We start from the raw sequence: 25,984 nt of genomic DNA on the forward strand, positions 1-25,984 counted from the left end.
AGGCAGGCAGTGTCGAGGAAGCACGAAGCCTGCAGAAGTATTCAGATAAGGAGAATGGGCAAAGTGGCAGATGGAATACAGTGTAGGGAAGTATATGTTCATGCACTTTGGTAGAAGGAATAAAACTGTAGACTATTTTCTAAATGGGGAGCAAAATCAGATATCAAAGGTGCAAAGGGAATCCTCATGCAGTATTCCGTAAAGATTAACTTGCAGTTTAAGTTCGTGGTTAGGAAGACAAATGCAAAATTAGCTTTCATTTCAAGAGGACTAGAATATAATAGAATAGAAAGGATGTAATGTTGAGGATTTATAAGGCATTGCTTAGACCACACTTGGCGTATTGTGAGAAGTTTTGGACCCCTTAAGGCATTGGAGAGGGTCCAGAGTAGGTTCATGAGAATGATCCTGGGAATGAAACGATTAACATATGAAGAGTGTTTGATGGTTCTAGGCCGCTAAACTTGAAGTTTAGAAGAATAATGTGTGGGGGATGTGGATCTCATTGAAACAAATCTAATACAGTATTGAAAGGCCAAGAGGCAGTGGGTGAGACTAGGACCTGAGAACACGGCCTCAGAATAAAGGACGTCTTTTTAGAATGACTTTCTTTAGACAGAGTAGTAAATCTATGGAATTCATTGCCAGAGGAGTCCAAGTCAATGGGTATAAAGCAGAGGTTGATAGGTTCTTGATTATCAGGACATTAAAGGTTATCAGAAGGCAGAATAGGATTCAGAGGGATTCTTGGACCATGGAACCCTCACTTATTGGTAGAGGTCCAATGCATAAAAAGATTGGGAACCCCTAATCTAAGGCAAAGCACCCCACTCCATTGGTATACCAGTCACCACCCTATCAGCAAACCGTGACTACAGCCCATGTCACATACAAAATTTAGGTGTTAATCTGACCAACAGTAACTCACAAACCTGCTATTTCTACCATCAAAGTGTTCTGATGTGGAAATATGTTGCTGTTCACTCACCATTAGAACTGCAGTACTTCAAGAAAGTGACTCATCACCAACACAAGGGTATTGTTATAGTCATAGAAAAGTACAGCTCAGAAACAGGGCCTTCGGCACAACTAGCCTACACCCAACCATTTAAATTGCCTAGTCCCGTTGACCTGCACCTGGACTGTAGCCCTCCATACCCCTGCCATCTGTGTACCTATGCAAACTTCTCTTAAACATTAAAATCAAGCTCATATGTTCTGGTGCTGGCAGCTCATTCCACACTCTCACCACCCTCTGAGTGAAGAAGTTCCCCTCGTGTTCCCCTTAAACGTCTCACTTTTCACCCTTCTAGTTGTAGTTCCACCCAACCTCAGTGGAAAAAGCCTGCTTGCATTTACCCATCTATATCCCCTCATAAATTTGTATACCTCTATCAATCTCCCCTCAATCTTCTGTCCAAGGAATGAAGTCCTAAACTGTTCAATCTTTCTTTATAACACAGGTCCTCCAGTCCTGGCAACAGCCTTGTAAATTTTCTCTGTACTCTTGCAACATTATTTACTTTTTTTTCTGTAAGTAGCTGACCAAAACAGCACACAGTACTCTGAATTAGGCCACACCAATGTCTTATACAACTTCAACTTAACAGTCCATCTCCTGCACTCAATACTTTGATTTATGAAGGCCAATGTGCCAAAAGCTTTCTTTATAACCCTATCAACCTGCCCACCACATTCAATGAATTATGGGCCTGTATTCCCAGATCCCTTTGTTCTACCACACTCCTCAGTGTCCTACCAGTTACTACGCAAGACCAACCCTGGTTGGTCCTACCGAAGTGCAACACCTTTTAACTTGCCTGCATTAAATTCCATCTGCCATTTTGCCAGCTAGTCCAGACCTCACTACAAGCTCTGATAGTCTTCCCTACTGTTCACTACATACCTAATCTTGGTGTCATCCATAAATTTGCTGATCCAGTTAACCACGTTATCATCCAGACCATTGATACAGGTGACAAACAGACCCAGCACCAAACCGCAGCACTCCACTAGTCACAGGCCTCCAGTCAGAGGATCAAGCGTCTATTACCACTCTCTAGTTTGCTGTTGTGGGCTGGGGCAGCAGGCTGAGGGTAGCAGACACCAACAGAATCAACAAACTCATTCGTAAGGCCAGTGATGATGTTGGAGTGGAACTTGACTCTCTGACGGTGGTGTCTGCAAAGAGGATGCTGAAGTTGCATGCCATCTTGGACAATGACTCCCATCCACTCCATAATGTACTGGTTAGGCACAGGAGTACATTCAGCCAGAGACTCATTCCACCGAGATGCAACACTGAGCATCATAGGAAGTCATTCCTGCTTGTGGCCATCAAACTTTACAACTCCTCCCTCGGAGTGTCAGACACCCTGAGCCAATAGTCTGGTCCTGGACTTATTTCCACTTGGCTTGATTAACTTATTTAATTATTTGTGGTTTTATATTGCTATGTTTCTACACTATTCTTGGTTGGTGCGGCTGTAAAGAAACCCAACTTCCGTTGGGATCAATAAAGTATGTCTGTCTGTCTGTCTAGCTCCTCCCACAAAACCAATGTCTAATCCAATTTACTACCTTATTTTGAATGCCAAGCAACTGACCCTTCTTGACCAGCCTCCCTTGCAGGACCTTGTCCAATGCCTTGCTAAAGTTCATGTAGAAAACATCCAATGCCTTGTCTTCATCAACTTTCCTGGTAATTTCCTCGAAAACCTCTAAAGATTGGTTAAACATAACCTACTATGCACAAAGCCGTGCTGACTATCCCTAATCAGTCCATGTCTATCCAAATACTCATATATCCAGTCCCTTACATTACCTTCCCACTACTATGCTCTGCTTTATTTTTAGAGCTTTTCTTAAACAGCAGAACACCTTCCAATCCTCTGGTACCTCACCTGTCACTAAGGATGATTTAAATATCTCTGCTAGGGCCTCCGCATTTTCTGCACTTGCCTTCCATAGGGTCCAAGGGAACACCTTGTCAGAACCTGGGGATTTTTCCACCCTATTGCGTCTCAAGACAGCAAACACCTCCTCCTCTGTAATGTGTAAACAGTCCATGACCTCATTTCTGTAGACTCTGTTTCCATCTCCTGAGTAAGTACAGATGCAAAGAGATCCATTTAAGATATCCCCCAACTTTTTTGGTTCCATAGATTACTATTCTGATCTTCCAGATGACCAATCTTGTCCCTTGCAATCCTTTTTCAGTTAACCTATCTGTAGAATCCCTAAGTACCTTATTTGTTCCTACCTGCCTATTTCTGCTATGCACCTTTCTTCTTAACCAGGGCCTCTATCTCTTGAAAACCAAAGCTCCCTAAACCTGTTATCCTTACCTTTTATTCTGACAGGCACATACAAGCTTTGTACTCTCAAAATTTCACTTTTGAAAGCCTCCCACTTACCAAGTACACCTTTGCCAGAAAACAGCCTGTACCAATCCGTATTTGCCAGATCCTTTCTCCAATTTAGAATCTCAACCTGTGGACCAGACCGATCTTTTTCCATATTTCCTTTGGAACTAATGGTACTATGATCACTATATTCAATGTGTTCCCCTACACAAACTTCTGTCACCTGCCCTGTCTCATTCCCAAATAGGAAATCAAGTATCACACACTCTCTCATTGGGACTTTTATGTACTGATTAAGGAAACTTTCCTGAACATATTTGACAAACTCTATCCTATCTAATCCTTTACAGTATGGGAGTCCCAGTCAATACATGGGAAGTTCAAATCACTTATCACAACCAGTGTTTCTTGCAACAGTCTGCGATCTCTCCACAGATTTGTTCTTCTAAATCCCGAGGGCTGTTATGTAGTCTATAATGTAGCCCCATTAACAAGGTTATTGGGGCGGCTGGTGGCATCAGTGCTGGACTCCGGAGCAAAGGCTCCCGAGTTCGAATCCAAGTTGGGCCACCCCCGAGCATGCTTTCCATCCGTGTTGGGTTGAGCATTGAGCTAGCCACTCGGCCTCAAAAAATTCAAGGGTCGAGTCAGGAGCATTCATATCGTGACCTGTTTGATCCGAAAGGAGACCAATCCTGACACCACGCACCAGACAAGAATGGCTGTCTGGTGCAACATGCTAAAAAAAAACAAGGTTATACCTTTCTTATTCCTCAGTTCCACCCAGAAAGCCTCAGTAAACAAGTTCTCCAGTCTGTTCCGACTGAGCATGGTCATGATATTTTCCCTGACTGGTAATGCCACACCCTCCCCCATTAATCCCTCCCACTCTGTCGCATCAAAAGCAACTGAACTCCCAAATATTGAGCCGCCAGATTGTTGTAATCAAGTTGGTCAAGCGTCACATATCAGTCATAATGGAGAATTCCCCTACTCAACTACAATCAACAGTGTGAGAGTTTTCTGTTCACCTGAGAGGAGATGCACAAGATTCTACACCACTGGCATTCCACCCAAAGACAAAGCATACCAGGCAAAACAGGCAAGAATATTTAAGAACAATTTTGTAAACTTAAAAGTAAAAAGCAAAGTGTGAACAAAGATTTATTTTAATTTTTTGTTAGTACAATAGGCTCTGATAAAAAAAATCCAGGTGCTACTCAGTAGATCTTGAAGGCCTCTTGCTTCTGTGACATCCACAGGCATCGAGACCACAACCAAGCCAGTGTGAAAGCAGCATATCCTGAAGGAATGGTCTCACATTTCTGTTCAGGATACAAAATAAGTTAAAAACAGATTTACAATGTGCTTTTAATACAGAAAATTATATCCAAGATGCTTTAGAAGAAGACAGCAAAAAGCCTAAGAGGTAGCCAAAAGCTTGTTTATTGTGAAGTTTCAAGTATGAAAGGGAAACAGTAGTATAATGGAGTAGCTTGCAACAACGTCTTATCATCAATAATCAGGTTAAGGATGGTTATGTGAGATTATTGAAGATATAAACACATCAAAATATAGTGAGCTATCAGCACAGTTAAAAATATCCATTATTTTCCAGGTAACAAAATTGTTAGTAATGGAAATACCCCCATCCAGATTTTCCCTTGTTGACTTTGATACTAATGAAAGGCTATACAACAACCCAAGGCACATGCACTGTAAGACACTGGATTAGTACATTGTTAACAAGGGCTAAATGTTTTCATATCCCGCAGCTGTTTCTCACCTCTCCACGCACACCCTGCTCCAGTCATACATAGATCCCGACCCAGAGGAGGAGGAAAAGTACTCCAAACCCCATAAAAAGAGAAGCTACTAGAGAAATCAGCAGCTCTTTGTAGATATCCCTTGTGTATTTGGTGGAAGTTACTTCATATCTAAAGGAATAATTGAGGAAAAATGATTTTACAATTGCATTTGATCTAAACAGTTCTCTTAAAGTGTACCTGCTCACACCGTTAGAATTTCTTATATGCACAAGACCAGCTATCACCCCAGCACCTTAGAAATTATCCTGATTTTACATCTTCATAAAATCCAGTGACTCTACTGCTCAAGGATGGAGAAATTACCTGACCTGTGTCTTTGCCATGTGATCCCAATATGATTAAATTATTCTGGAATGAGATCCAAATGCAAACTGCCACCTCTCTAGCCATGAAAGTACAAGTCAGCAATAACTGGTTTTGAAATGGACATTATGTGAACCTGACCAATAACGGATTACAATCCAAAATATTCACCATCCTTTGTCTTCACTGAGTCCTTTACTGTCAAAAAAGTTTTGATAGAGAAGCAGTTGCTACTATAAATAACAAGAAAAAATGTCTGTAACCAATCCAAGGCAAGAAGATCTAAGGAGGAAAGTTTAGAGCTTTGGACCTGAGCAACTGGAAGCTGATGACATACTTACAGAAAATAAGACATTGTAAGACACTGGATTAGTACATTGCTAACAAGGGTTAAATGTTTTCATATGTTGGGAGCAGGGGTTCCCAACCTTGCTGAATGGCATTGGTCCATGGCATAAAAAAAGATTGGGAGCCCTTGGTCTAGAGTCAGAGGACTCCTGATATCTCAGGCATGTGGGGTTGGAGATGACTTCAGAGACAAACATGCAAGAGCCAAGGGAAGATTTCAAAGACAACATTTGAAAATCTAAATGTTGCTCAATGTTAGGATGGGTGAGACAGTGCAAGTCAGTGCACAATCCGCTGAGTTTTAGACTAACTTGTTTCCAAAGGTAGAGTGCCAAGCTCAGTGACAGGGCTGTGAATCAAGGTATTCCACAGATGGACTGAGATGAAGGTGAAAGTAGATGGTCACCTGTTCACGTGAACGTGCAGTCTGAAGGTCATTTGGGGCAGGGATGGTCAAGTGCTGCAGAGAGGAATCAAACAAGGCAATCTGACTATCTTTGTTGATCTCCACCACTCTGCTTCTATAGACAAACTTCACTAAGCCTTTCCAATAAGCCACAATTTTCAACTATTACTACGTCAAACACAATTCCAAACTGTTTTAACACCTGCAACTATAAAATAATGATAATTATCGAAGATTAAGCACCTCCAGCATGATACAGCATTGATCCATTGCAGAATATAGCTTTCCCTGGAGCTAATTACAATTAATCCAAATTGTCCTCTGAACATGTAAAAGCTGGTGCCAAAGAGCAATGAAAAGGAGACATTAGCAGACTCAGTTTCAGGTAAGAAGGTCTTGAACGCTGCACTGACTTAGAACTGAATCACCATTCCCAGCATTAAAAGTACATGTATTAGCCCATTTCATCGCTCAAAACCCAAAAGTCTTTAAGCTGACCACAATGAACAAAAAGGATACACAAAAAACCATGCGGTGAAGAACATTCCAATTGCAAGAAGGACCACTGTCAAATGTGGGAAGACAGCAGGATTGACCGGGCTGGTGTATCTGGTCATAGCCTCCAGCTCCTGAAGAAAACAAACAAGACTCAACAATTAATAACACACAACAGAGACGCACAACGCACGCTGGAGCTGCTGCTTGTGAGTATTTTATTATTTTGTGATACAATCCAGCGTAGATCCTTCTGGCCTTTTGAGCCATGCTACCCTAGCGACCCCACAACCTCGATTAACCCTAACCTAATCACAGGACAATTTACAATGGCTATTTAACCTACCCAGTATATCTTTGGACTGAGGGAGAAAACTGGAGCACCCAGGGAAAACCCACACATTACATGTGGAGGGCATGCAACGGCTCCTCACAGAACGGTGCCGGAATTGAACTCCAAACTCCAAAAAGTCTGAGCTGTAATAGCATCACGCTAACTGCTACGCTTACTGTGGCACCCAAAGTACACAGTACCGTGAAGCACCACATATGAAAGTATGGTTTGTATGGTTTTGTATCAACCATACAAAACATTATCCATCATCCTCAGTTCATCAAGCAGTAGTAGCTCAAGGCGACTGGACTTGCTGTGTTGTCTTGAAGTTTCACCACTCATCCGAGAGGCTTCTTCAGTTCTGATCCATGCTGGGCAGTTTACCTGCTTATAAACTTGTTTAAAAGATATAGCAATCACATAAGGGTCGTTAAGCATCACAGAGCTAATGAGAGGGTCGTTAGTCTTATCTTTGCATGAATGTTGAGGAGATGCCAGGGTAGAGATGTTAGAATTGCATAGTAAGTAACTGATAGGTGGTGTCGTACTACAGCCCCTCTCTGTTCAGGGATGTCCAGTTGCCTTGATTTATTACTGCTTCATAAACGATGACCTGGATGGTTGAGAACCTTCATAGACATATGAGCCTCAGTTAATTAAATTCCTGACTTGCACTCGGGTCTTCTCCCTGCCTCTGAATCCTAGCTATATTTTAATCAAAGAGCCTGTGTGAAAGACGATGCTTTGCATTAAGAGTTGCCAATGGCATATTTCCTACCAAAGTTAATGAAGGCTGAACACATTATTCCATAGCCAAATGTCTGAAATCACATAGGATTTCAGTAAAACATTTATGCACAACTCAGAATGTAGTTGGGTTCTTTTCAAAAATATTTTTGGAAGGATCTAACAGTGCAAGGCAAGCTTACAAAGAAATCTCAAATGGATTCCAAGAAGCAGGTCAAGATTACTGGTAAACAGATTAAAGAACTAATTTATAACACAAACATTGGAAGAGCTCAACCAGCCAGGCACCTTGAGAAAGAGAAACCAGTCAGCGTTTTAGGTTCACGCCTCCATTCACAAAGCTAAGGGTTTTCTCTTTCCTCAGACGTTGTATGACCAGCTGAGTTCTCCTAGCAATTCTGCTTTGCTTCAGATTCTAGCAGCTGCAGTTTTACTTATTTCTAATCACACTTTATAGATGCAAGAAAATCCAATTGCTGGATTATCATTGAAACTCTACAATAATTGAATACTATATATGAATCTGGGTCGAGTCAGGACGAGTTTATTGTTCTGTGTGTAAGGTGATGCACAGGTACAATGATAAAACTTGCTTGCAGCAGCACAGGCACACAAGTGGCATACAGCACAAAATTAAGGATCATGACAGAACAATCAATAGGCAAAAAAAGGTAAGCCCAAATCAAGGATAGAGAGTAATTTTAAAAAGTGACCAGTAAGAAACAAGTACCTTGAGCAGCAGAACACGTTCGTTTCAATAGCGCAGGTCGTGGCAAAATTCAAAACAATATTCAAGCCAAACTAGCTGGGTGAACTTGGCGAATTAGGCCAACAATAATCGGTTATGTTTTCCTTGCTTCTTCATATACAACCACTGGAACATGCTCTGAACACCACCCCTCATCCAACAGCCCAGCCTCACTCTATGTTGCCACTACCAGTGTCCATCATTCCCCCATCCATCCAGGGACGGTAACCCACAACTGTTTCCCCTCCCCCTCCGACCAGTCTCCCCAACCCTACCGCCGCCACATCTCCCCCAGTAACAAATAGGCCGAGAGCCAAAGTCCGCCGCCGCCACCACCCTCCGGTCCTGTCCCTGTCACTACCTCCCACCCTACCGTCCGTCCTCAGTACTGTCCCCGCCCTCCCTCAACACTTCAACCTGCGATCCCCACTCACCATCTTTATTCTTTAGGGCCACGTCTCCACAGAGGAAATTCCGTCACTCTCCCACTGCCTTCTGGATGTTGTAGTCTCTCAGATCTCCTTATTTGTTTTTAAATTCTGAATGCAAATATCCCAATTATTTACATTTTCAAAGTGTCTACGTTACTCGAAGCTCGAATTTTGTCAGCAAAATATTTCATCTCAATCTGTCACTCTCTTTTTCTCGCTCTATGTCCCTGATAAACTACATCTCCCATGAGCCAACGCGGCTACTCCGCATGGGTATTCGACGGAGTTGTTGGGGATGGTGGGAATTCACGTTGGATCAGGTCGCGGACTGTCAACTGTCATTGTGGCAGATTTGCCAGCACTCCCGCAGTCATTCTCCTCTCCCTGAGGCGTCGTTCACCAGAGCCAAGCAGTCTTTTAAAAGCAAAATACTGCAGGTGCTGGAAAACTAAAATAAGCTACAACATTCAAAAAAAAGTAAACAAAAACGAGTTTCCAGGGCATGGATGGTCAACGTATATAAGCTGATCTTATGTATCTATGTTTAAGGTGTTCTTTATTGTTATTGTGGAATTTTTAATGTTGCATCGGATTTGGAGTAAAATTTATGTTCTTTACACATGTACATAGAACATAGAGAATCTACAGCACTTCACAAGCCCTTTGGCCTGTAATGTTGTGCCAACCACCTAACCTACTCTAGAAGCTGCCTAGAATTTCCCTAGCACATAGCCCTCTATTTTTCTAAGCTCTATGAGTCTTTTAACAACCCTATTGTATCTGCTTCCACCGCTGCCACAGGCAGTGCATTCCATGCACCCACCACTCTCTGTGTGAAAAACTTACCTCTGACATCCCCTTGGTTCCAAGCACCTTAAAACTATACCCCCTCGTGTTAGCCATTTCAGCCCTGGGAAAAAGCCTCTGGCTATCCACATGGGCAATGCCTCTTACCATCTTATATACCTCTATCAGTTTACCTCTTATCCTCCGTCACTCCAAGGAGAAAAGGCCAAGTTCACTTAACCTGTTCTCATAAGGCATGCTCTCCAATCCAGGCAACATCCTTGTAAATCTCCTCTGCGCTCTCTCTCTCTATAGTATCCACGTCCTTCCTATAATGAGGTGACCAGAACTGAACACAGTATGTCAAGTGGGATCTAACTAAGGTCTTATATAGCTGTAACATTATCTCACAACTCTTGAATTCAGTCCCATGGTTGATGAAGGCCAACACACCATACGCCTTCTTAACAACATATCAACCTGCACAGCAGCTTTGAGTGTCCTATGGACATGGACCCCAAGATCTCGCTGATCCTCCACACTGCCAACAATTTTACCATTAATACTATATTCTGTCTTCAAATTTGACCTACAGAAAAGAACCACTTCACACAGATCTGGGTTGAACTCCATCTGCCACTTCTCAGCCCAGTTTTGCATCTTATTGATGTCCCGCTGTAACCTCTGACAATCCTCCAAACTATCCACAACGTTCACAATTTTTGTATCATTAGCAAACTTACTAACCCACCCTTCTACTTCCTCATCCAGATCATTTGTAAAAATCACCAGGAAGAGAAGTCCCAGAGCAGATCTTTGCGGAACACCACTGGTCACAGTCCTCCAGGCAGAATACAAATCATCCACAACCACCCTTGTCTTCTGTGGCCAAGCCAATTCTGGATCCACAAAGCAAGCTCTCCTTGGATCCCATGCTCCTCACTTTCTGAATGAGCCTCGCATGGGGCACCTTATCAAATGCCCTACTGAAATCCATCCACTGCTCTCTCTTCATCAATGAAGAATCCTCAAAGAATTCAATCAGGTTCATAAGGCACGACCTGCCCTTGACAAAGCCATCCTGACTATCCCTAATCAGATTACATCTCTCCAAATGCTCATAAGTCCTGCCTCGCTGGATCTTCTCCAACAACTTGCCCACCTCTGAAATAAGACTCACTGGTCTATAATTTCCTTGGTTATCTCTACTCACTTTGTGTACTGATGAATGACAATAAACAATCTTGAATATATATCTATAAATATATATATATATGTAAAAGAAATGCAGGTAGATGGGATTAGTATAGATAGGTGCACGGGTTAGTTGACCAGAGGGCCAGATTCTGTGCTGTATGAATCTATGACTCTAAAAGTAGAAAATGATGCAGATACCTAACAGGGAACAGATGAAGGAAGTTAACTACTGTATAATCAGAATGGGGTGAATGAACATTTACAATATTTACAGTGAAAACATTGCAGTGACTGAATTCCTAATGGATTAAATGCTCTTTGGATCTCCCAGAGGAGACAAGCTGAAATGCTGACTGTTTCAACTCCAGGTACCTGACTGGTTGAGTTATTCCAGTGTTTGTGAATCTGAAGGCACATAACAGTGGTATTCCTAAACTCACCTCTAAACCTGTTTAACACCTATTTGATTTGAGAGTGTTGTACTGCAGTGCGGGTAGTTAACTGAACTGCGTAGCATATTTATGCCTTTTTATTACAGCAGATACAACGTGTACTGTATCACGTGGTGAACCTAACCAGTGAGAGTACTGGCTGTGTCCTGTAGCAATGGACACTAGAATTTAGAAGAATGAGAGGGGATCTGATTGAAACATATAAGATTATTAAGGGATTGGATGAGCTGGAGGCAGGAAGCATGTTCCCGCTGATGGGTGAGTCCAGAACTAGAGGCCACAGTTTAAGAATAAGGGATAGGCCATTTAGAACAGAGATGCGTAAAAACTTTTTCACCCAGAGAGTGGTGGATATGTGGAATGCTCTGCCCCAGAAGGCAGTGGAGGCCAAGTCTCTGGATGCATTCAAGAGAGAGTTAGATAGAGCTCATAGATAGCAGGGTCAAGGGATATGGGGAGAGGGCAGGAACAGGGTCCTGATTGTGTATGATCAGCCATGATCACAGTGAATGGTGGTGCTGACTAGAAGGGCCAAATGGCCTACTCCTGCATCTATTGTCTATTGACACCATAGCACAGCTAGTCTGGGGACTGTGTCAGTGATACCCTGATAGTGATGGATGGATGTGCTATATCAGAATGGAGTCTAGGTTGAAACAAGAATCCTAGGGTGTGCATTACTTGCATCAGATGGTACAGTGCCAGTCTGGGCACTGGGTAAGGCTGCTGGTACATGATGTCACTATGAGAACTGATTTATAGGGAAAGGTTGAATAGGTTAGGCCTTAATTCCCTACGGGGGAGATTTAATAGAGATATACAAAATTTTGAAGGGTACAGTGGGTGAGACTACAACTAGAGGTCATGGGTTAAGGGTGAAAGATCAAAGGTTTAAGGCAACATGAAAGGGAACTGCTTCACTCACAGAGGGTAGTGATAAGGTAGAGCAAGCGGTGGATATGGGTTTGACTTCAACATTTAAGAGAAGTTTAGATAGGTACACGGATGGGTATGGTCCAGGTGCAGGTCCATCGGACTAGGCAGATTAATGGCTTGGCGTGGACAAAGGGGGTATTTCTGTGCTGTAGTGTTCCATGACTCTGAATTGGGTGGAAGTATGTGATGCAGGGTGTAGTTATGGGCAGTGGGTGAGAGATGATAGTGTTTCAGCATTTCACATTGGCTGGGAACAGATTGTGCAAGGTGTTAGTATTTCACGTCTGGGTGCCGAAAGGTGCTTGGCGCGACTCGGGGCGCCAGAGTTTAATCACGTCTTCCCCGTGGAAGGCGTGTGCTTTACCCGGGTGCTCCGGTTTTCCGCCCAAAGACGAACTGGTACCGTTGGGTTAAATCGGCGGTTGCTGGGCGGCATGGCTCGGAAGGCCCATATCGCTCTGCTTTGCTAAATAAATAAAAATCAGTGCGGCCCAGCGAGGTGAATAAAATGAATGAATAAAAATCAGCGAGGTGGCAATCAGACTCCTGTACGATTTGGATGGACGCTGCGGTGTTGCTTGGTCTCGTTGACAGTAATGACATAGACTGTAACTTTACTGACAGGAATCTGAACATTATAGATCAGGCGCTCTTTGTAGAAACGGACGGACTTTAATTGCCATTTATTTCAGGACACGCGCTCTCTGATGTAATGCATCAAAGCAAACACTAAGAGGCAGTGCATAATCGGCGATACATTATAAAACAATCATTGAAGGTGATAAACTATTCGGTACTTCGTTCAGGACGAATTGCAAATTATGAGCTTGAAGAGATCACGGGAGTACTAATATGTGATATTGAGAAGGTGAGTTTCCATCTAATATGAATTACAAACTAAAGCTGAAAAACCTCACAAATCAGATTTACATCGATGGGAAGCGTGTAAAAAGCAAACAAAATGAATGTTCAGGATGGATTTCAAACTTAAAAATAATTCTTGACCAATATTATTGAATTCTTTGACACAAATCGTAGGAAAGTATATAAGCATTCAACGAGGCACTGCATACTGACTTGTGGCCTGTGGTCAGAACATGTGGATTCAGAGAACAGTACCAGATGGGCAGAGATCTTCTGCAAGACAGAATAATACCGAAGGCTGGCATTCTGACTGGCAAAAAGTTGTGTAATGGTTATACACAAGAATTGATATGTGGCTCCCATTGCTGTTCTAGAAGTCATTTGGCATTAGGAATGGAATGTGACATTTTATTTCCCCACTTCAAATTTCTACATGGCCCAGCAGTGTAAGAAAAAACAAATGCAAAATATTCATAAATATGCAGAAAAAATGTATTAAAATATATTCTAAAGTTTTAGTAGAAAAAATGAAGAGGCTTTATAATCCTCGAATAGGAAATCTAATCTAATTTTTGGTATAGCTCTGCCTTCTCTATTGGCCACCCCCTGAACCTCAGTTGCTCCTTTACCGGACCCAGTTCCCAGGATCTCCACCTTGCCCCTCTGTTGTTCCAGTACGTGTAGTCTGTTCACACAACCCCAGGATCCAGACCCACCATCCCTGCTGCCTGCATAAAGCAAACCAATCACAGCCCTGGAAACTGGGAGAATAAACCACCATTCACCAAGGGAAGCAATGGAAGATCAAAAGTGAGATATTGACTGTTGAGACCCTCCATAGACATGAATACGTAGTCAAAGGATCTGCTTTGCTTTGAGAGTTACAGTGCACTACTTCTCTGCTTATCCCATTTTAGCTGTAAACAATGAAGATGCAGCGCTTCCACTTCTCCGACAGAACTTAGCAAAGCCATGACATGGCGAAATTGCAACAGCTACTAAATATGTTAAATATGCAAAGGAAACATTCAAAACATGCGAAGAAAAAGGAAGATCGTTCTGCATAACGTACAACATAATGTTAGGCTAATCAGAAATGGTGTGCCAATGCGCATTTAAAACCATATAATGTGTTAAAATAAGCTGGACAGTGGTGTCATGGCGTCAGCACTGGATTTTGAGGAAAATGGTTCCGAGTTAGAATCCGGCCGTCTCCTTGTACACTTTCCATCTGTGCCGGGTTGAACGTTGAGCTAGCAACTTGGCTCGTAAAAATCAGTCAAATACTACAGAAATGGCAAAAATGCCTCCCGATGCACCACGAGGCATGGAAAGGAACAACAACAATATGTTAAAAAGTATTCATGTACTGTAGCTGACAGATAAACCAAACTGGTTTGGAAATAACTTGTCATTAGGCTAAAATACTGTTTTTCTGTTTTTGCACAAAAATGTTCTTAAGAAATAACAACAGACAAAAATGATGTTTAAAATATTTACATTTCTGTAGTAAGCAGTTTACCTCCCAGGAATATGCTTAACTAATGTAAGTAAATAATACTCCTCCCTCCACAATTTCGTTGGACCTGTCCATAATGCAGCCACAATGATTTGAAATCCATCTCACAATTTATTTAAGACCTTAGTTATTATGCAATGGAGAAGTTTAGATCAGTAACAAGGATAGATTGAAAATGGAAGTGGGTAAACACACAGGAAGAAGAAATAGAAGAGAAAGACAGGATTTGATGAATGAAGTTTTGTTTGTTTGGAGCGGAATGGGCCAAATGATCTGTTTCTGAGCTGGATCCCAGCTTTTTAAAACCAGCTGAAGTACTTGTAGAAACAAACCATAAATGAAGCACTGACATGAATCAAACCAGACACCTCGTGGTCAAAACAAACACTTGCATGTGCACAGAATCTCACACACACCCATATATTCTGGTTAAATACACTGATGTTCAATTGCTTTATTTAACATAAAAGATATGAACATTGAGTGAAGAACAATAGAGCAAACCAATCAAATTGTTTCTAATCCAAAAACTCCATAAACAAAATCCCTGGGAACATTGGCATTGTTGGTGTAATTGTAATGTTTTTGGAAAGTCATTTAAGGGCTGTTGATTTCTGTCAGCAATATGAGTGGAAAACCAAGTTCAAAGCATCAATAATATGAGCACAGTCAATTAACGGATGGTCTGGTGATTAAATGCAACAATGGTCATTTGACTGGACAGGAGTCGAATGTTCCAGGTTTGACCCCCATCATCTGAGGCTGGATATGGTCACTGGCTTGTGAACACTACATTTGAAATAACAAGTTCTAGACAAGCTGGATTACTCATATTGCCATTTCATGATTCATCAATAACCACCAGCATTTATTATCAAAGCTTATGTCAGACTTGTGGCACCATCAATGGTGACAACACACAATCTGGAGTTAAATGGCATGTCATCATTTCATTAATAACCTCACCTCAACCTTATCACACCCTGATAAAGTTTTTTAAAAACATAACCTCTTGTAACAATACACTAACACAGAAATACATGAATTTACAACACGATAATTAGTAAGTATGGAATTCAATAGTTAAGAAATTTGTCTTTGAATGGGTTAGTTGTTCATCAGCTGTCATTTGGATTGTTGTATTTCCTAAACGATATTAAACCTGGGTATCTGAGGCAGTAGCTCCAGACCAAACTCAATTAAGTCTCTAAACTACATTTCAATGCATAAGAGTTAAACATTTACATTTCTTTGCAATGCAGAAATTTGGCTGATTAAGTCTCTGCCCTATTAGATCAGTCGCATCGATCACAATTCTGTACATTTTCCTGACACTCATTAATACTCCACTGATTCTCCCACCAGGCAGCATAACAGGGGTAATTTTGCAGTAGAAGACTATCCTCATATCCAGCATGTCTTTGGGATGTGAAAGGAAACCAGAGAACCCAGAGGAAACCCATAGGAGTCCAGGAAATGTGTAAACCACGCAGGCACACTGGAGGTCAGATATGACACAGGGCATCAAAGCAGTGAGGCCTCCTCCCATTGAGAATGGACATCAGGCCCTATCGGTGCAGACTGAGCAGAGAGAATAAACCCAGCTCTGGGTGGGAAGGCCTAGTCTCAACTATGTACATGAGCCATTTCTCATCAGAGGATCTGAGGTGGACAGGGTCAGTAACTCTAAATTCCTTGGTTTCATTATCTCAGAGGACCTGTCCTGGACCCATCATATAAATGTAATTGTAAGGAAAGCACAACAGCACCTCTACTTCCTCAGGAGTCTACAGAGATTCAGTGTGACATCAGAAACCTTGACAAATTTCCATAGATGGGTAGTGGAGAGTGTATTGACTGGCTGCATTATGGCCTGGTAGGGGAACACCAATGTCTTTGAGTGGAAAATCCTACAAAAGATAGTGGATTCTGCCCAGTACATCATGGGTAAAGCCCTCCCAACTATTGAGCACATCTACATGAAATGTTCTTGTAGGAAAGCAGCATCCATCAAAGATCTTCACCACCCAGGCCATACTCTTTTCTCTCTGCTTCCTTGAGGTAGAAGGTACAAGTGCCTCAGGACTCACTCCACCAGGTTCAAGATCCCCTCAACCATCAGGCTCATCTATTGAGATGTTCCCACAACTAATTATCTCACTTTAAGGATTCTTTATCTTGTTAATTCATGCTCTTGCTATTTATTGCTATTTATTTATATTTGCATAGTTTGTTGTCTTCTATGCTCTTGTTCTTTCATTGGTCCTGTTTACAGTTACTGCTCTCTAGATTTGCTGAATATGCCCACAGAAAGAATCTCAGCATTGTATGTGGTGACATGTATGTACTGTGATAACACATTTTACTTTGAATGTTGAACAATTGAATGAGTCTGAAAGTGGATCTGAATGCACAATGATCTCTTCAGGCACCAACTACGGATGGAGAAACTCATTATTTCTCTTGCCACAGATACTGCAGGGTGTTTCCTGTGTTCTCCTTTTGGTTCAACAATAATTCTGACCTGCATTTCACAATGTTAACAAGTCCTTTCTTTGTTTTCTTTCTTTTTTTCTATTTCCCTTGTTAATTCAAGTTAGTTAAGGAAAATAAATTAAGGTTGGTGCTTGAGTTAAGGTCTTGAGTTGGGAGAAAGCTGACATCAGCTGCCTAAGAGAGGACCTGACAAAGTAAATGTGGTGGAATAAAAGAGCCCTGCAGGGAAAATTATTTCCTTGCAGCAGATTATGAGAGGCGTAAAGACAAGAGGGCATAGTTTAAGCTGAAAGGAAGGTTTAAAGTAGATTTAAGGGTAAGATTTTTTCTGAACACAAAGGGTGGTTAATTATATGGAACATATTACCAGAGGTGGTGGAGTCCGATACATTAACAAAATACAATTTACTATGTTTAAGATATATTCAACCAGCACTTAAATAGGCAAGGATTCGAAAGATACAGATTAAATAGACAAGTAAGATCAGCGTAGTTGGGCAAAGATATAACGTCAAAGGGCCATTTCTGTACAATATCAGGGCTCGGGTTAACAGACTGGTAAGCAGTTGTAGAGAGAAATCATTAATGTTTCAAAAGGATGACATTTCAAAACAACAGGGAAAAGATCACTGCTTTGAAAGGTTAACTAGCTGTCCCTCTATAGGCACTGCCTAACCTGCTGAATATTTACAGCATTTTCTGTTTTATTCCCCATTTAATTATTTAGTGTTTGTGAGCACCATTGATGCCTAGGTTTTGGACTTGGGCATCAATGGAGTATGTAAATACTGAATAATCAAATTATACTTAAGCATACAAGTCTGTTGTAACTAGCACGTTGGTAACAGAAAAAAAAAAGCCCTCCATAAACCACTGTCGTGGAAAGTTTTGCCCACACTTGCTGCAGCATCAACCAACTTAAAATAAGCAGGACAATACCATCAATAAAAGAGAGACAGATGTCTATCTTTCAGCATTCAGGAGATGTCATTACAATAATCCACAGTTTAAATACTTTGCCGAATTCACAGAGAGACTGTGGGATCGACAATCTCCCACTGTTGGCAGTCATGCATCAAAGTCAAGTTGCAGTGCACAATTTGGAGAGCATGGATTTGCGGTACTAAATTGCCAGCTAGGTTTGTGGGGCACTGGCAAAAGGCAAAAGCTGGAGGAAGGACAGCTCTCATGAGATGCACAGTGTTGAAAGTAGAATGAAGGAAACATCACTGCCTTTCTGGCTGCTACACCTGGTAGTGACAATGGGTGACATGGAAGAAGGTGACACCATTTATCAGCAATAGTTCAAAACAGATTCCCAAACTGTATTTATGTTTAGAAAGAATTGCTGCTGTCTTCTCAATGGTTTAGCTTCTTTAACTCAAATTATATCCCATGAGTTAACAAAATGCAGAATAACCCTCCCATTTTCAAGGTGGCAGCACCAGACTGATCACTTGTGCAGGTACGCATCCAACCAGAGCTCACCGGACTCCTTCAAGGAGCTGCAAGAGAACACAAAAAGCATAAATCCCCAGTGCCTCTCCACATCTGCTAAACAATTATTGTCCTTTGCAAAGAACCAACCACTCTGCTTAAATTGAGCACTGACTTCTTAAAAGTGTTATTGCATAGAGTGATTGACTGATTAAAGGAATGGAAGTTATATTATTAGTAGAAAACAATGAAAAGGAATGTTGAGAGGGTTAGACCTGTGATGATGCTAAACTCTGACAATGATGCTATTTACTTGGATTTCCAGAAGGCGTTCATAAAGGTGCCACTTGACAGACTTATCCATAAGACAAGGATGCATAGAGTTGGGGGTGAATGGATAGAGGATGAGTTAATCAACAGAAAGCAGAGAGTTGGGATACATGGGTGTTTCTCTGATTGGCAATCAGTAGTGAGTGCTGTGCCCAGGGGTCGGTGCTGGGTCTCCAGCTGTTCATGATACACATTAATGATCTGGAAGAGGGGACTGAGTGTAGTGTGTCCAAGTTATGATGACACTAAATTGAGTGGAGAAGCAAATTGTGCAGAAGATATGGAGACTCTGCAGAGAGATATAGATAGGTTAAGTGAGTGGGCAAGGGTCTGGCAGATGGAGTACAATGTTGGTAAATGTGAGGTCATCCACTTTGGAAGGCAAAATAGAAGAACAGATTGTTATTTAAATGTTAAAAGATTGCAGCATGCTGCTGTGCAGAAGGACTTGGGAGTGCTTCTGAATGAATCCCAAAAGGTTGGAAGATCTCGGCTCAAAACGTCAACTGTTCATTCATTTCCATAGATGCTGCCTCATCTGTTGAGTTCTCAAACATTTTGTGCGTGTTGCCCTACAGGCTGTTCTTGTTACACAATTAGTAATAATCTGAGGGCTTCCATGATTTTCAAGGTCCTGGGCAGAAATGTTGGTGATGAGACCACTGGAATTCACAGCTGTGCAGAGAAGAATGAATGTGCAGGAAAAAGGTATTAATAGCTTGGAACTGCTGGTGTCGGTCTCTACTTACTGGACTATGTCTGCAAAGGCTGTGAGCAGAGTCTTGGACTGGTATTCCAGACCATGTTTGGCACAGAGGGACCTCACAAGTGGTGCCACCTTGTAATAGTTATGCCTTGGCATTGTGGGGAAAAGGCTGCAAAGGAAGAATAGAAATTAAATGTCAGAGTTAAAATGCAAACTCAATAAAATTGCTGCCTGTTTTAGGCACCACTAATTCTTCTTTTCCTTCTGAAGTCACTGTCTATTTTCTCCGAGATTGAATTTTCATATTTTTGATTTTCATATTCTGCTGCTCACTAACATCAGTGTCATTCTGTACAAAGAAGTGGTAATGAGAATACAACCTCAGCTATGCAAGCTTAAAACTACATTATTACTGAGCTCTGCATTCTAAATCCACCATTCTCATTCACTCAGTGGTCACGTTATTAGGCAGAGGTGTGGAAGCTGGTTCAGTCTTCGCTGCTGTGGCCCCATGCACTTCAAGGTTTGATGTGTTGTGCATTCAGATGCTCTTCCACACATCACTGTTGTAGCGTTTTTCTGAGTTACTGTTGCCTTTCTGTCAGCTTGAACCAGCCTGGCCATTCTCCTCTGACTTCTCTCATTAATAAGGCATTTTCATCTTCAAATCTGCCACTCACTGGATGTTTTTTCATTATCGCACTATTTTCTGTAAACTCTAGAGACTGTTATGTATGAATATACAAGGAGATCAGCAGTTTCTGAGATACTCAATCCACCCTATCTGGCACCAATGGTCAAAGTCACTTAGATAACATTTCTATATCATTCTGATAATATGGCTTGAACAGCAATTGAATCCCTTAACCATGTCTGCATGCTTTTATGCATTGAGTTGGTGCCACATGATTGGCTAATTAGATATTTGCATTAACAAGCAAGTATACCTAATAAAGTGGCCACTGATTGTATAGCTACTAAGACCCGTTGAACTCACTATCAGCTTATTAATGTGGCAGCTAAAACAATTCCATAAGAAGCACAACATCAGCTTTCAAGAAGCTTTCAATAGAAGCTGGAGACAGGACCTCTTTCCCCAGTAACTCTCTGGCCAAAAGGCAACATGACAAGTCAGAAAACTGTTTGTTTCTCCTCCACCTGGCCCTGCCCACCCCCAAACAGGTGCAATATTATGTTCTTTTGCTAACTGACTGCATCAATTTTCTGCAAACAAGCTAGATGGTATCATCTTGCTTTGAGTGAGCAAAGAATCATATTAATCTGACATATATGGGCAAACATAATGATTTGAAATAGTTTCTGGCCCCCCTACAAGTTGCACACCATCTCTGCTTTGGAAATAGACAATTGCTCCTACATCTGGGTCTAAATCATGGTACTTCCTTTCCATCCACTGTGGGAGGACAGAAACAGTCAGAGCAACAGCTCATCACTGCATTCTCAAAGGCAATGGGCTAGGAGGGGTGGGACTTGGGACAATAAACTCAGCCTTGCCTATCACAAATGAGAGGAAATCTGCAGATGCTGGAAATCCGAGCAACACACACAAAATACTGGAGGAACTCAGCAGGCCAGGCAGCATCTAATGAAAAGAGTACAGTCGACATTTCGAGCAGGGACCCTTCAGCAGGACTGAAGGGAAAGAAAGAGAGGAGTAGTGGACTTGCTGAAGGGTTTCGGCCCAAAATGTTGACTCTGCTTTTCTCCATAGCTGCTGCCTGGCCTGCTGAGTTCCTCCAGCATTTTGTGTGTGTTGCTTGGCCTTGCCAATGATGACTGTATTTCAAAAAATGAATAAATTAAAAAAGCAAATTTTACTTGTGCAGAAATGAAGTATGTTTAGAGTTTGTGGGTGGAACACAATGTTGAGGAAAGTAGAGGGCCATCATTGTATTTAACTGATCAGACTTCCCAGCGGTTATACTATCTAACTGAACCAAGGATCTGAGTATAAGCACAAGTCAAAATTCAGAAGAATGTTACTGAAAATTCACCATTTCACTGGTAATAATTCACTTTACTCAAGGTCTTTATTTTGCTTATTCATATACTTAAATTCATCCAGCTGGATTCATAGATTCAACAAAGATTTCGTAGCTATTTTCAAACCACTTTTCACATTACTCCTATCTGATTCATAAATTTGAACCTGTACTCCACTGCCACTATCAAACCATGGGAGGAACATACTCCCCTCATACAAAATGCCTGAGGTTGAGACCAATACTTACTGATGCTCAATCTGGAAGTTGAGGTGACCTGTGAACCAGTCATTGAAGAAAGACTGATGGACATTACAAGTGGCATGCAACTGAAAGAGAAAGCAAATAGAGCAAATGATACAAATATCATAAACTGTCTAGGATGCAGAATTTAAATATAGTAATTTCTCTTTTTCCTACCAGAACAATGGTGAGTCACTACAGCAGAAGAATTGATGCAATACCCAAGATTATTGGATATAGACATTGATGCATGGTGCAGAGAAAGGAAGAGGAGTGTACCCTCAGACACAGCCATTAAACCTATGGGGATATGGTCTAAAACTAGATACCAATACATCCCATCAAAATAAATTTAAGACCCACACAGTCCTGTCTTGAGAGAATGTGATCATGATACTAAGCTGCAATTAATTAAAAATCTATAACAGTGATCTTTGGATGAATAGATCATACATCCATCTAAGATTGGCAGTTGGGGAACGATACAGAAGATTTTTTCTGCTGTACCAGATCTAGGATCAGAGTGATGCTTACACTAAGGGCTGAAATGAAAAAATTTCCTTTCTCCAGTAGGGAGAAAATACCAACATCTTTAATATGTTGAGATCTGCTCCTAGAATTCCTTTGAATTAACTCTTATAGAATTGCATCTTTAATGATTGGAAGTTTGGTTGCTTGCCAAGCTTGGCCAAATGTTTGCAGACTTTTCAGCTCCAATCGAGTAGCCATATCAGTGCACAGTTGAGGGTGTTGTCTCCTCGGAATGCTGGTTTATAGACTCCTCCAGGGTCTGAGTGGATATCAATTAGACATTGTGATCCGGTTGGCTAGTTCAAAACACTGGGAACAATTTCGCAGTACAAGATACTGATTGGCTAGCTTTGAGGAAGGTCCGTTGGAATTGTTTGCTTCACTGTTCAGGTCCTGAGATTACTCACGATTCAATAATTGTTGACGTTGTTGTTTCTCTTTTCTCTGTAAACTTTCATATACCAGATCAATGTCGATGTGTTTGTTGATGGATCCTTCTGTAGAGAATCATGCTTTGAGAAATTCCCATTCTTTTCGTGTTCTTGCTTGAGTCAAGACTTTGGCTGACGTCCAGCTGAAATGGTGCTCTTCTTCAGCAGCTAATACTAGTGAGAGTGGGCCGTGCCTTCTGCTCACTAGCTGATGCTTGTGTAAACCTGGTCGACAGTTTTCTTTCTGTTTGACCAATGTAGTACTTGTTGTAGCCACTACACTAGATTTTGTAGATAACACTTGTTCTGTCACTCACATTTTGTTGTGTTTTGTGTTTTGATAGGTTCCTCTTCAAAGTTGCAGTTGTTTTGTGAGCAACTGTGATGTTGTGTTGCTGGAGTTTATAAGCCGGCATTCTGAGGAGACAACATCCTCAACTCCACACTGATGATGGTTTCTCGACTGGAGCCGAAACATCTGCAAACATTTTGCCAATCTTTTGCCAAGATCAACCAGACCTGCAAATAGCCTACCCGAGCTACTGATATTCCACAATATTTCAAAAAATCTTTAAAGTTTGGGCTTTTATAATTCCTTTGTTACTTTGGACTGCCTTGTTGAGCACCCTTGCTCTATCTGCAATAAGCAGAATTGCCCAGTAGGCAACCATTTTAATTCCAATTCCCATTCTGGCATATTGCTCCATGGCTTCCTTTACTGCTGTGATGAGGCCATTCTCAGGAGGCGCACTACCTCATATTCCGGGTAGCCTCCAACCTGATGGCATGAATATCGATTTTGCCAACTTCAGGTAAATTTTTTCCCCTCCCACTTCCCCTTCCCTCTTCTTCCATCCCCCTCTCTGGCTTCCCTATTACCTCTTTTCTTCTCCTCACCTGCCTATCAACTACCCCTGGTGCCCCTCCTCCTTCCCTTTCGCCCATGGTCCGCTCTCCTCTCCTATCAGGTTCCTTCTTCTTCAGCCCCTTGCCTTTTCCACCTATCAGATCCCAGCTTTTCACTTCATTCCCACTCTCCCACCTATCTCGCTTCACCCATCACCTTCTAGCATGTACTCCTTCCCTCCCGCCACCTTATTCTGGCCTCTTCCCCCCACCTTTCCAGTCCCAATGAAGGGCCTCGGCCTGAAATGTCGACTGTTTATAGCTTTCCATAGATGCTGCCTGAGTTCCTCCAGTATTTTGTGTGCGTGTTACTCTTGGTTTCTTCTTAATCTGTTCGAACGATTGAGTGAAAGAATATGGAACTCTCATATTTAAGAAATTTCTATCAATTGCAATATTCTCTGTGGAAAATACTCAACAGATTGTGGAAACTGAGACAGTGTGAGAAAATTCTAGTGTACATTGGGTATGCTGTGTTTAACAGCTCACTTTTATCACAGTAACAAGCTCTTGGTTAATATGGAATTCATTACTGGTCAGTGGTTACAAATCCCAACCTTGTCTTCAATTTAGCACTGCTGCATTCCATTACAGTATAGGGCTTGTGCTAGACAGCAGCAGATTCAGGAGATTGGAGAAGCACAACGGCTACACAGGTATGATTCACCTTTTGCAGAAACAGCACTGGCCTACTAAATCTCTTCTCAGTTCCCCTAATCTCTATTTCACCAGTGCACTCTCTGAACCGGGTGCTACAAGTGCAGCTTGTTGTTTGCTGTCCTTCATGCTTTCCTCAGGGTGATACGAGGGTAGGTGGCTTATTGATGGAACAATCCTGCAGCCTGAATCCTACACCAAAACGGTGTACAGTGGCTGCCTCACCGTGTCAGAGACCCAGGTTCATTTCTGACCCTGATGCCATCTCCGTGGGTTTACACATTCTCTGTGTAACCACACAATTTTCCCCTGGCCGCCCAGGTTTCCCAAAAGTGCGGGTTAGTTGGCCACTTTGCGTTGAGCCAAGACTGTAGATAGGTGGTCAAATCTGCAGGGGGGTTGTTGATGGGAATGTTAGGGTAGGTTAGGGGATGATTAAAATAAAATTGCATGTTTAATAGTGGGCATGGACTTGATGGACTGTGGAGTGTATTTCTCTATAACTCTTATAGCCTAGGAATTTCACCTCCCTCAAGCTTTCCTTTTCCAATTTCTACATTATCTTTAGAAAACAAACTAACCTTCTGATTTCTGCCACAATGCTCCTGCCCCATCTGTGGAAGGGTCTGCACATCCACATTGCCCCCATTAGCCACCCCAGAACCCACAAAGCTCAGGCAAGTCACCTTCATCCTGGGGGTCTGTCTGAGAAGAAGAGCAGAGGACAGCTTTTCTTCCCAAAATATAACACAGTGCAAAGAATCCGAACTGACAGAGAAGTCCTCACTTAGATCAGTATCCAGTGACATTTCATCAGTATCCAGTGATGTTTGTCTCTCACCTGCGTGGCCAGCCATTCCTCATTCTGATCATGATCGATTGCCATGGGAATGTGGTTCATCTGGGTCACCCACACAAACCAATTACTTTCCACGAACCTGCAGACATGAACTATGGAATCAATCATCTGAGAGGAAAAAATATGCTTTAACCAAGCATCAATACATTTTTAAAAGACTGTTTTCAGAATTATAGTGAAAATAATACAGAATCCTTCCATTGCACTTTGTCCTAGACTATTTTGCTCAAAAACAGCACATCTAACAACTAGATATTTTTCAATCTCAGAGTTTCAGATCACAGCTACTTTTCAATGATCTAAAGTATTACTCCTTCATCCTTCACAAATATTACCTCACCTGCTCAGCATTTCATCTTCAGTTTATAATATAGAAACTATAAACTTACATGGTGAAAAAAACTGGCTTTAAGGTTATCCTTAGAACAAGCATAGACCATTCAGCAGTGTCTATTTATTCAAGTAAACCCTGGCTCCATTTAACCACATTTACTGCAAATCCTACATTACTTGCGACTCACAAAAATTAATCACTTTCATCCTGAAAACAACAGGACCGAATTTCAATGCCCCAACTGCCATAAGATTGGAACTGATGGACAACTGGTCTAATAACTACATACAA

At 41.7% G+C, this 25,984-nt stretch overlaps 2 protein-coding genes across 3 annotated transcripts in view; both read right to left on the reverse strand.

The window, feature by feature from the left end:
• Positions 1 to 4,516: 4,516 nt before the first annotated feature.
• On the reverse strand, positions 4,517 to 9,099 carry tmem258 (transmembrane protein 258). Its single transcript, XM_073049345.1, has 4 exons — positions 9,010 to 9,099; positions 6,771 to 6,880; positions 5,152 to 5,302; positions 4,517 to 4,690 (listed from the first exon to the last, which is right to left on the reverse strand). Exons 1-3 carry the CDS (start codon positions 9,010 to 9,012, stop codon positions 5,176 to 5,178), a joined length of 240 nt encoding a protein of 79 aa, XP_072905446.1. The 5' UTR covers positions 9,013 to 9,099; the 3' UTR covers positions 4,517 to 4,690; positions 5,152 to 5,175.
• Positions 9,100 to 15,183: 6,084 nt separating this feature from the next.
• Positions 15,184 to 25,984, reverse strand: part of LOC140729521 (acyl-CoA (8-3)-desaturase-like) — a 64,369-nt gene continuing 53,568 nt past the window's right edge. For both annotated transcript variants that reach the window (XM_073049347.1, XM_073049346.1), the window contains exons 9-12: positions 25,342 to 25,438; positions 21,982 to 22,061; positions 19,773 to 19,898; positions 15,184 to 18,761 (exon numbers count right to left, since the gene is read on the reverse strand). In XM_073049347.1, coding sequence (XP_072905448.1) covers positions 18,710 to 18,761; positions 19,773 to 19,898; positions 21,982 to 22,061; positions 25,342 to 25,438 — 355 coding nt within the window. In that variant the 3' untranslated portion in view covers positions 15,184 to 18,709. The remainder of the gene's footprint in view (positions 18,762 to 19,772; positions 19,899 to 21,981; positions 22,062 to 25,341; positions 25,439 to 25,984) is intronic.

The sequence above is a fragment of the Hemitrygon akajei genome, chromosome 6, assembly GCF_048418815.1.
Source record: "Hemitrygon akajei chromosome 6, sHemAka1.3, whole genome shotgun sequence".
NCBI lineage: Eukaryota > Metazoa > Chordata > Chondrichthyes > Myliobatiformes > Dasyatidae > Hemitrygon > Hemitrygon akajei.

Excerpts from the sequence above, each read along its gene's own strand:
- tmem258 (XM_073049345.1), bottom strand. Across the intron at positions 5,303-6,770 it reads TTCACCGCATGGTTTTTTGT|ATATGAAGTAACTTCCACCA; the intron begins GTATCCTTTTTG and ends TTATTCCTTTAG.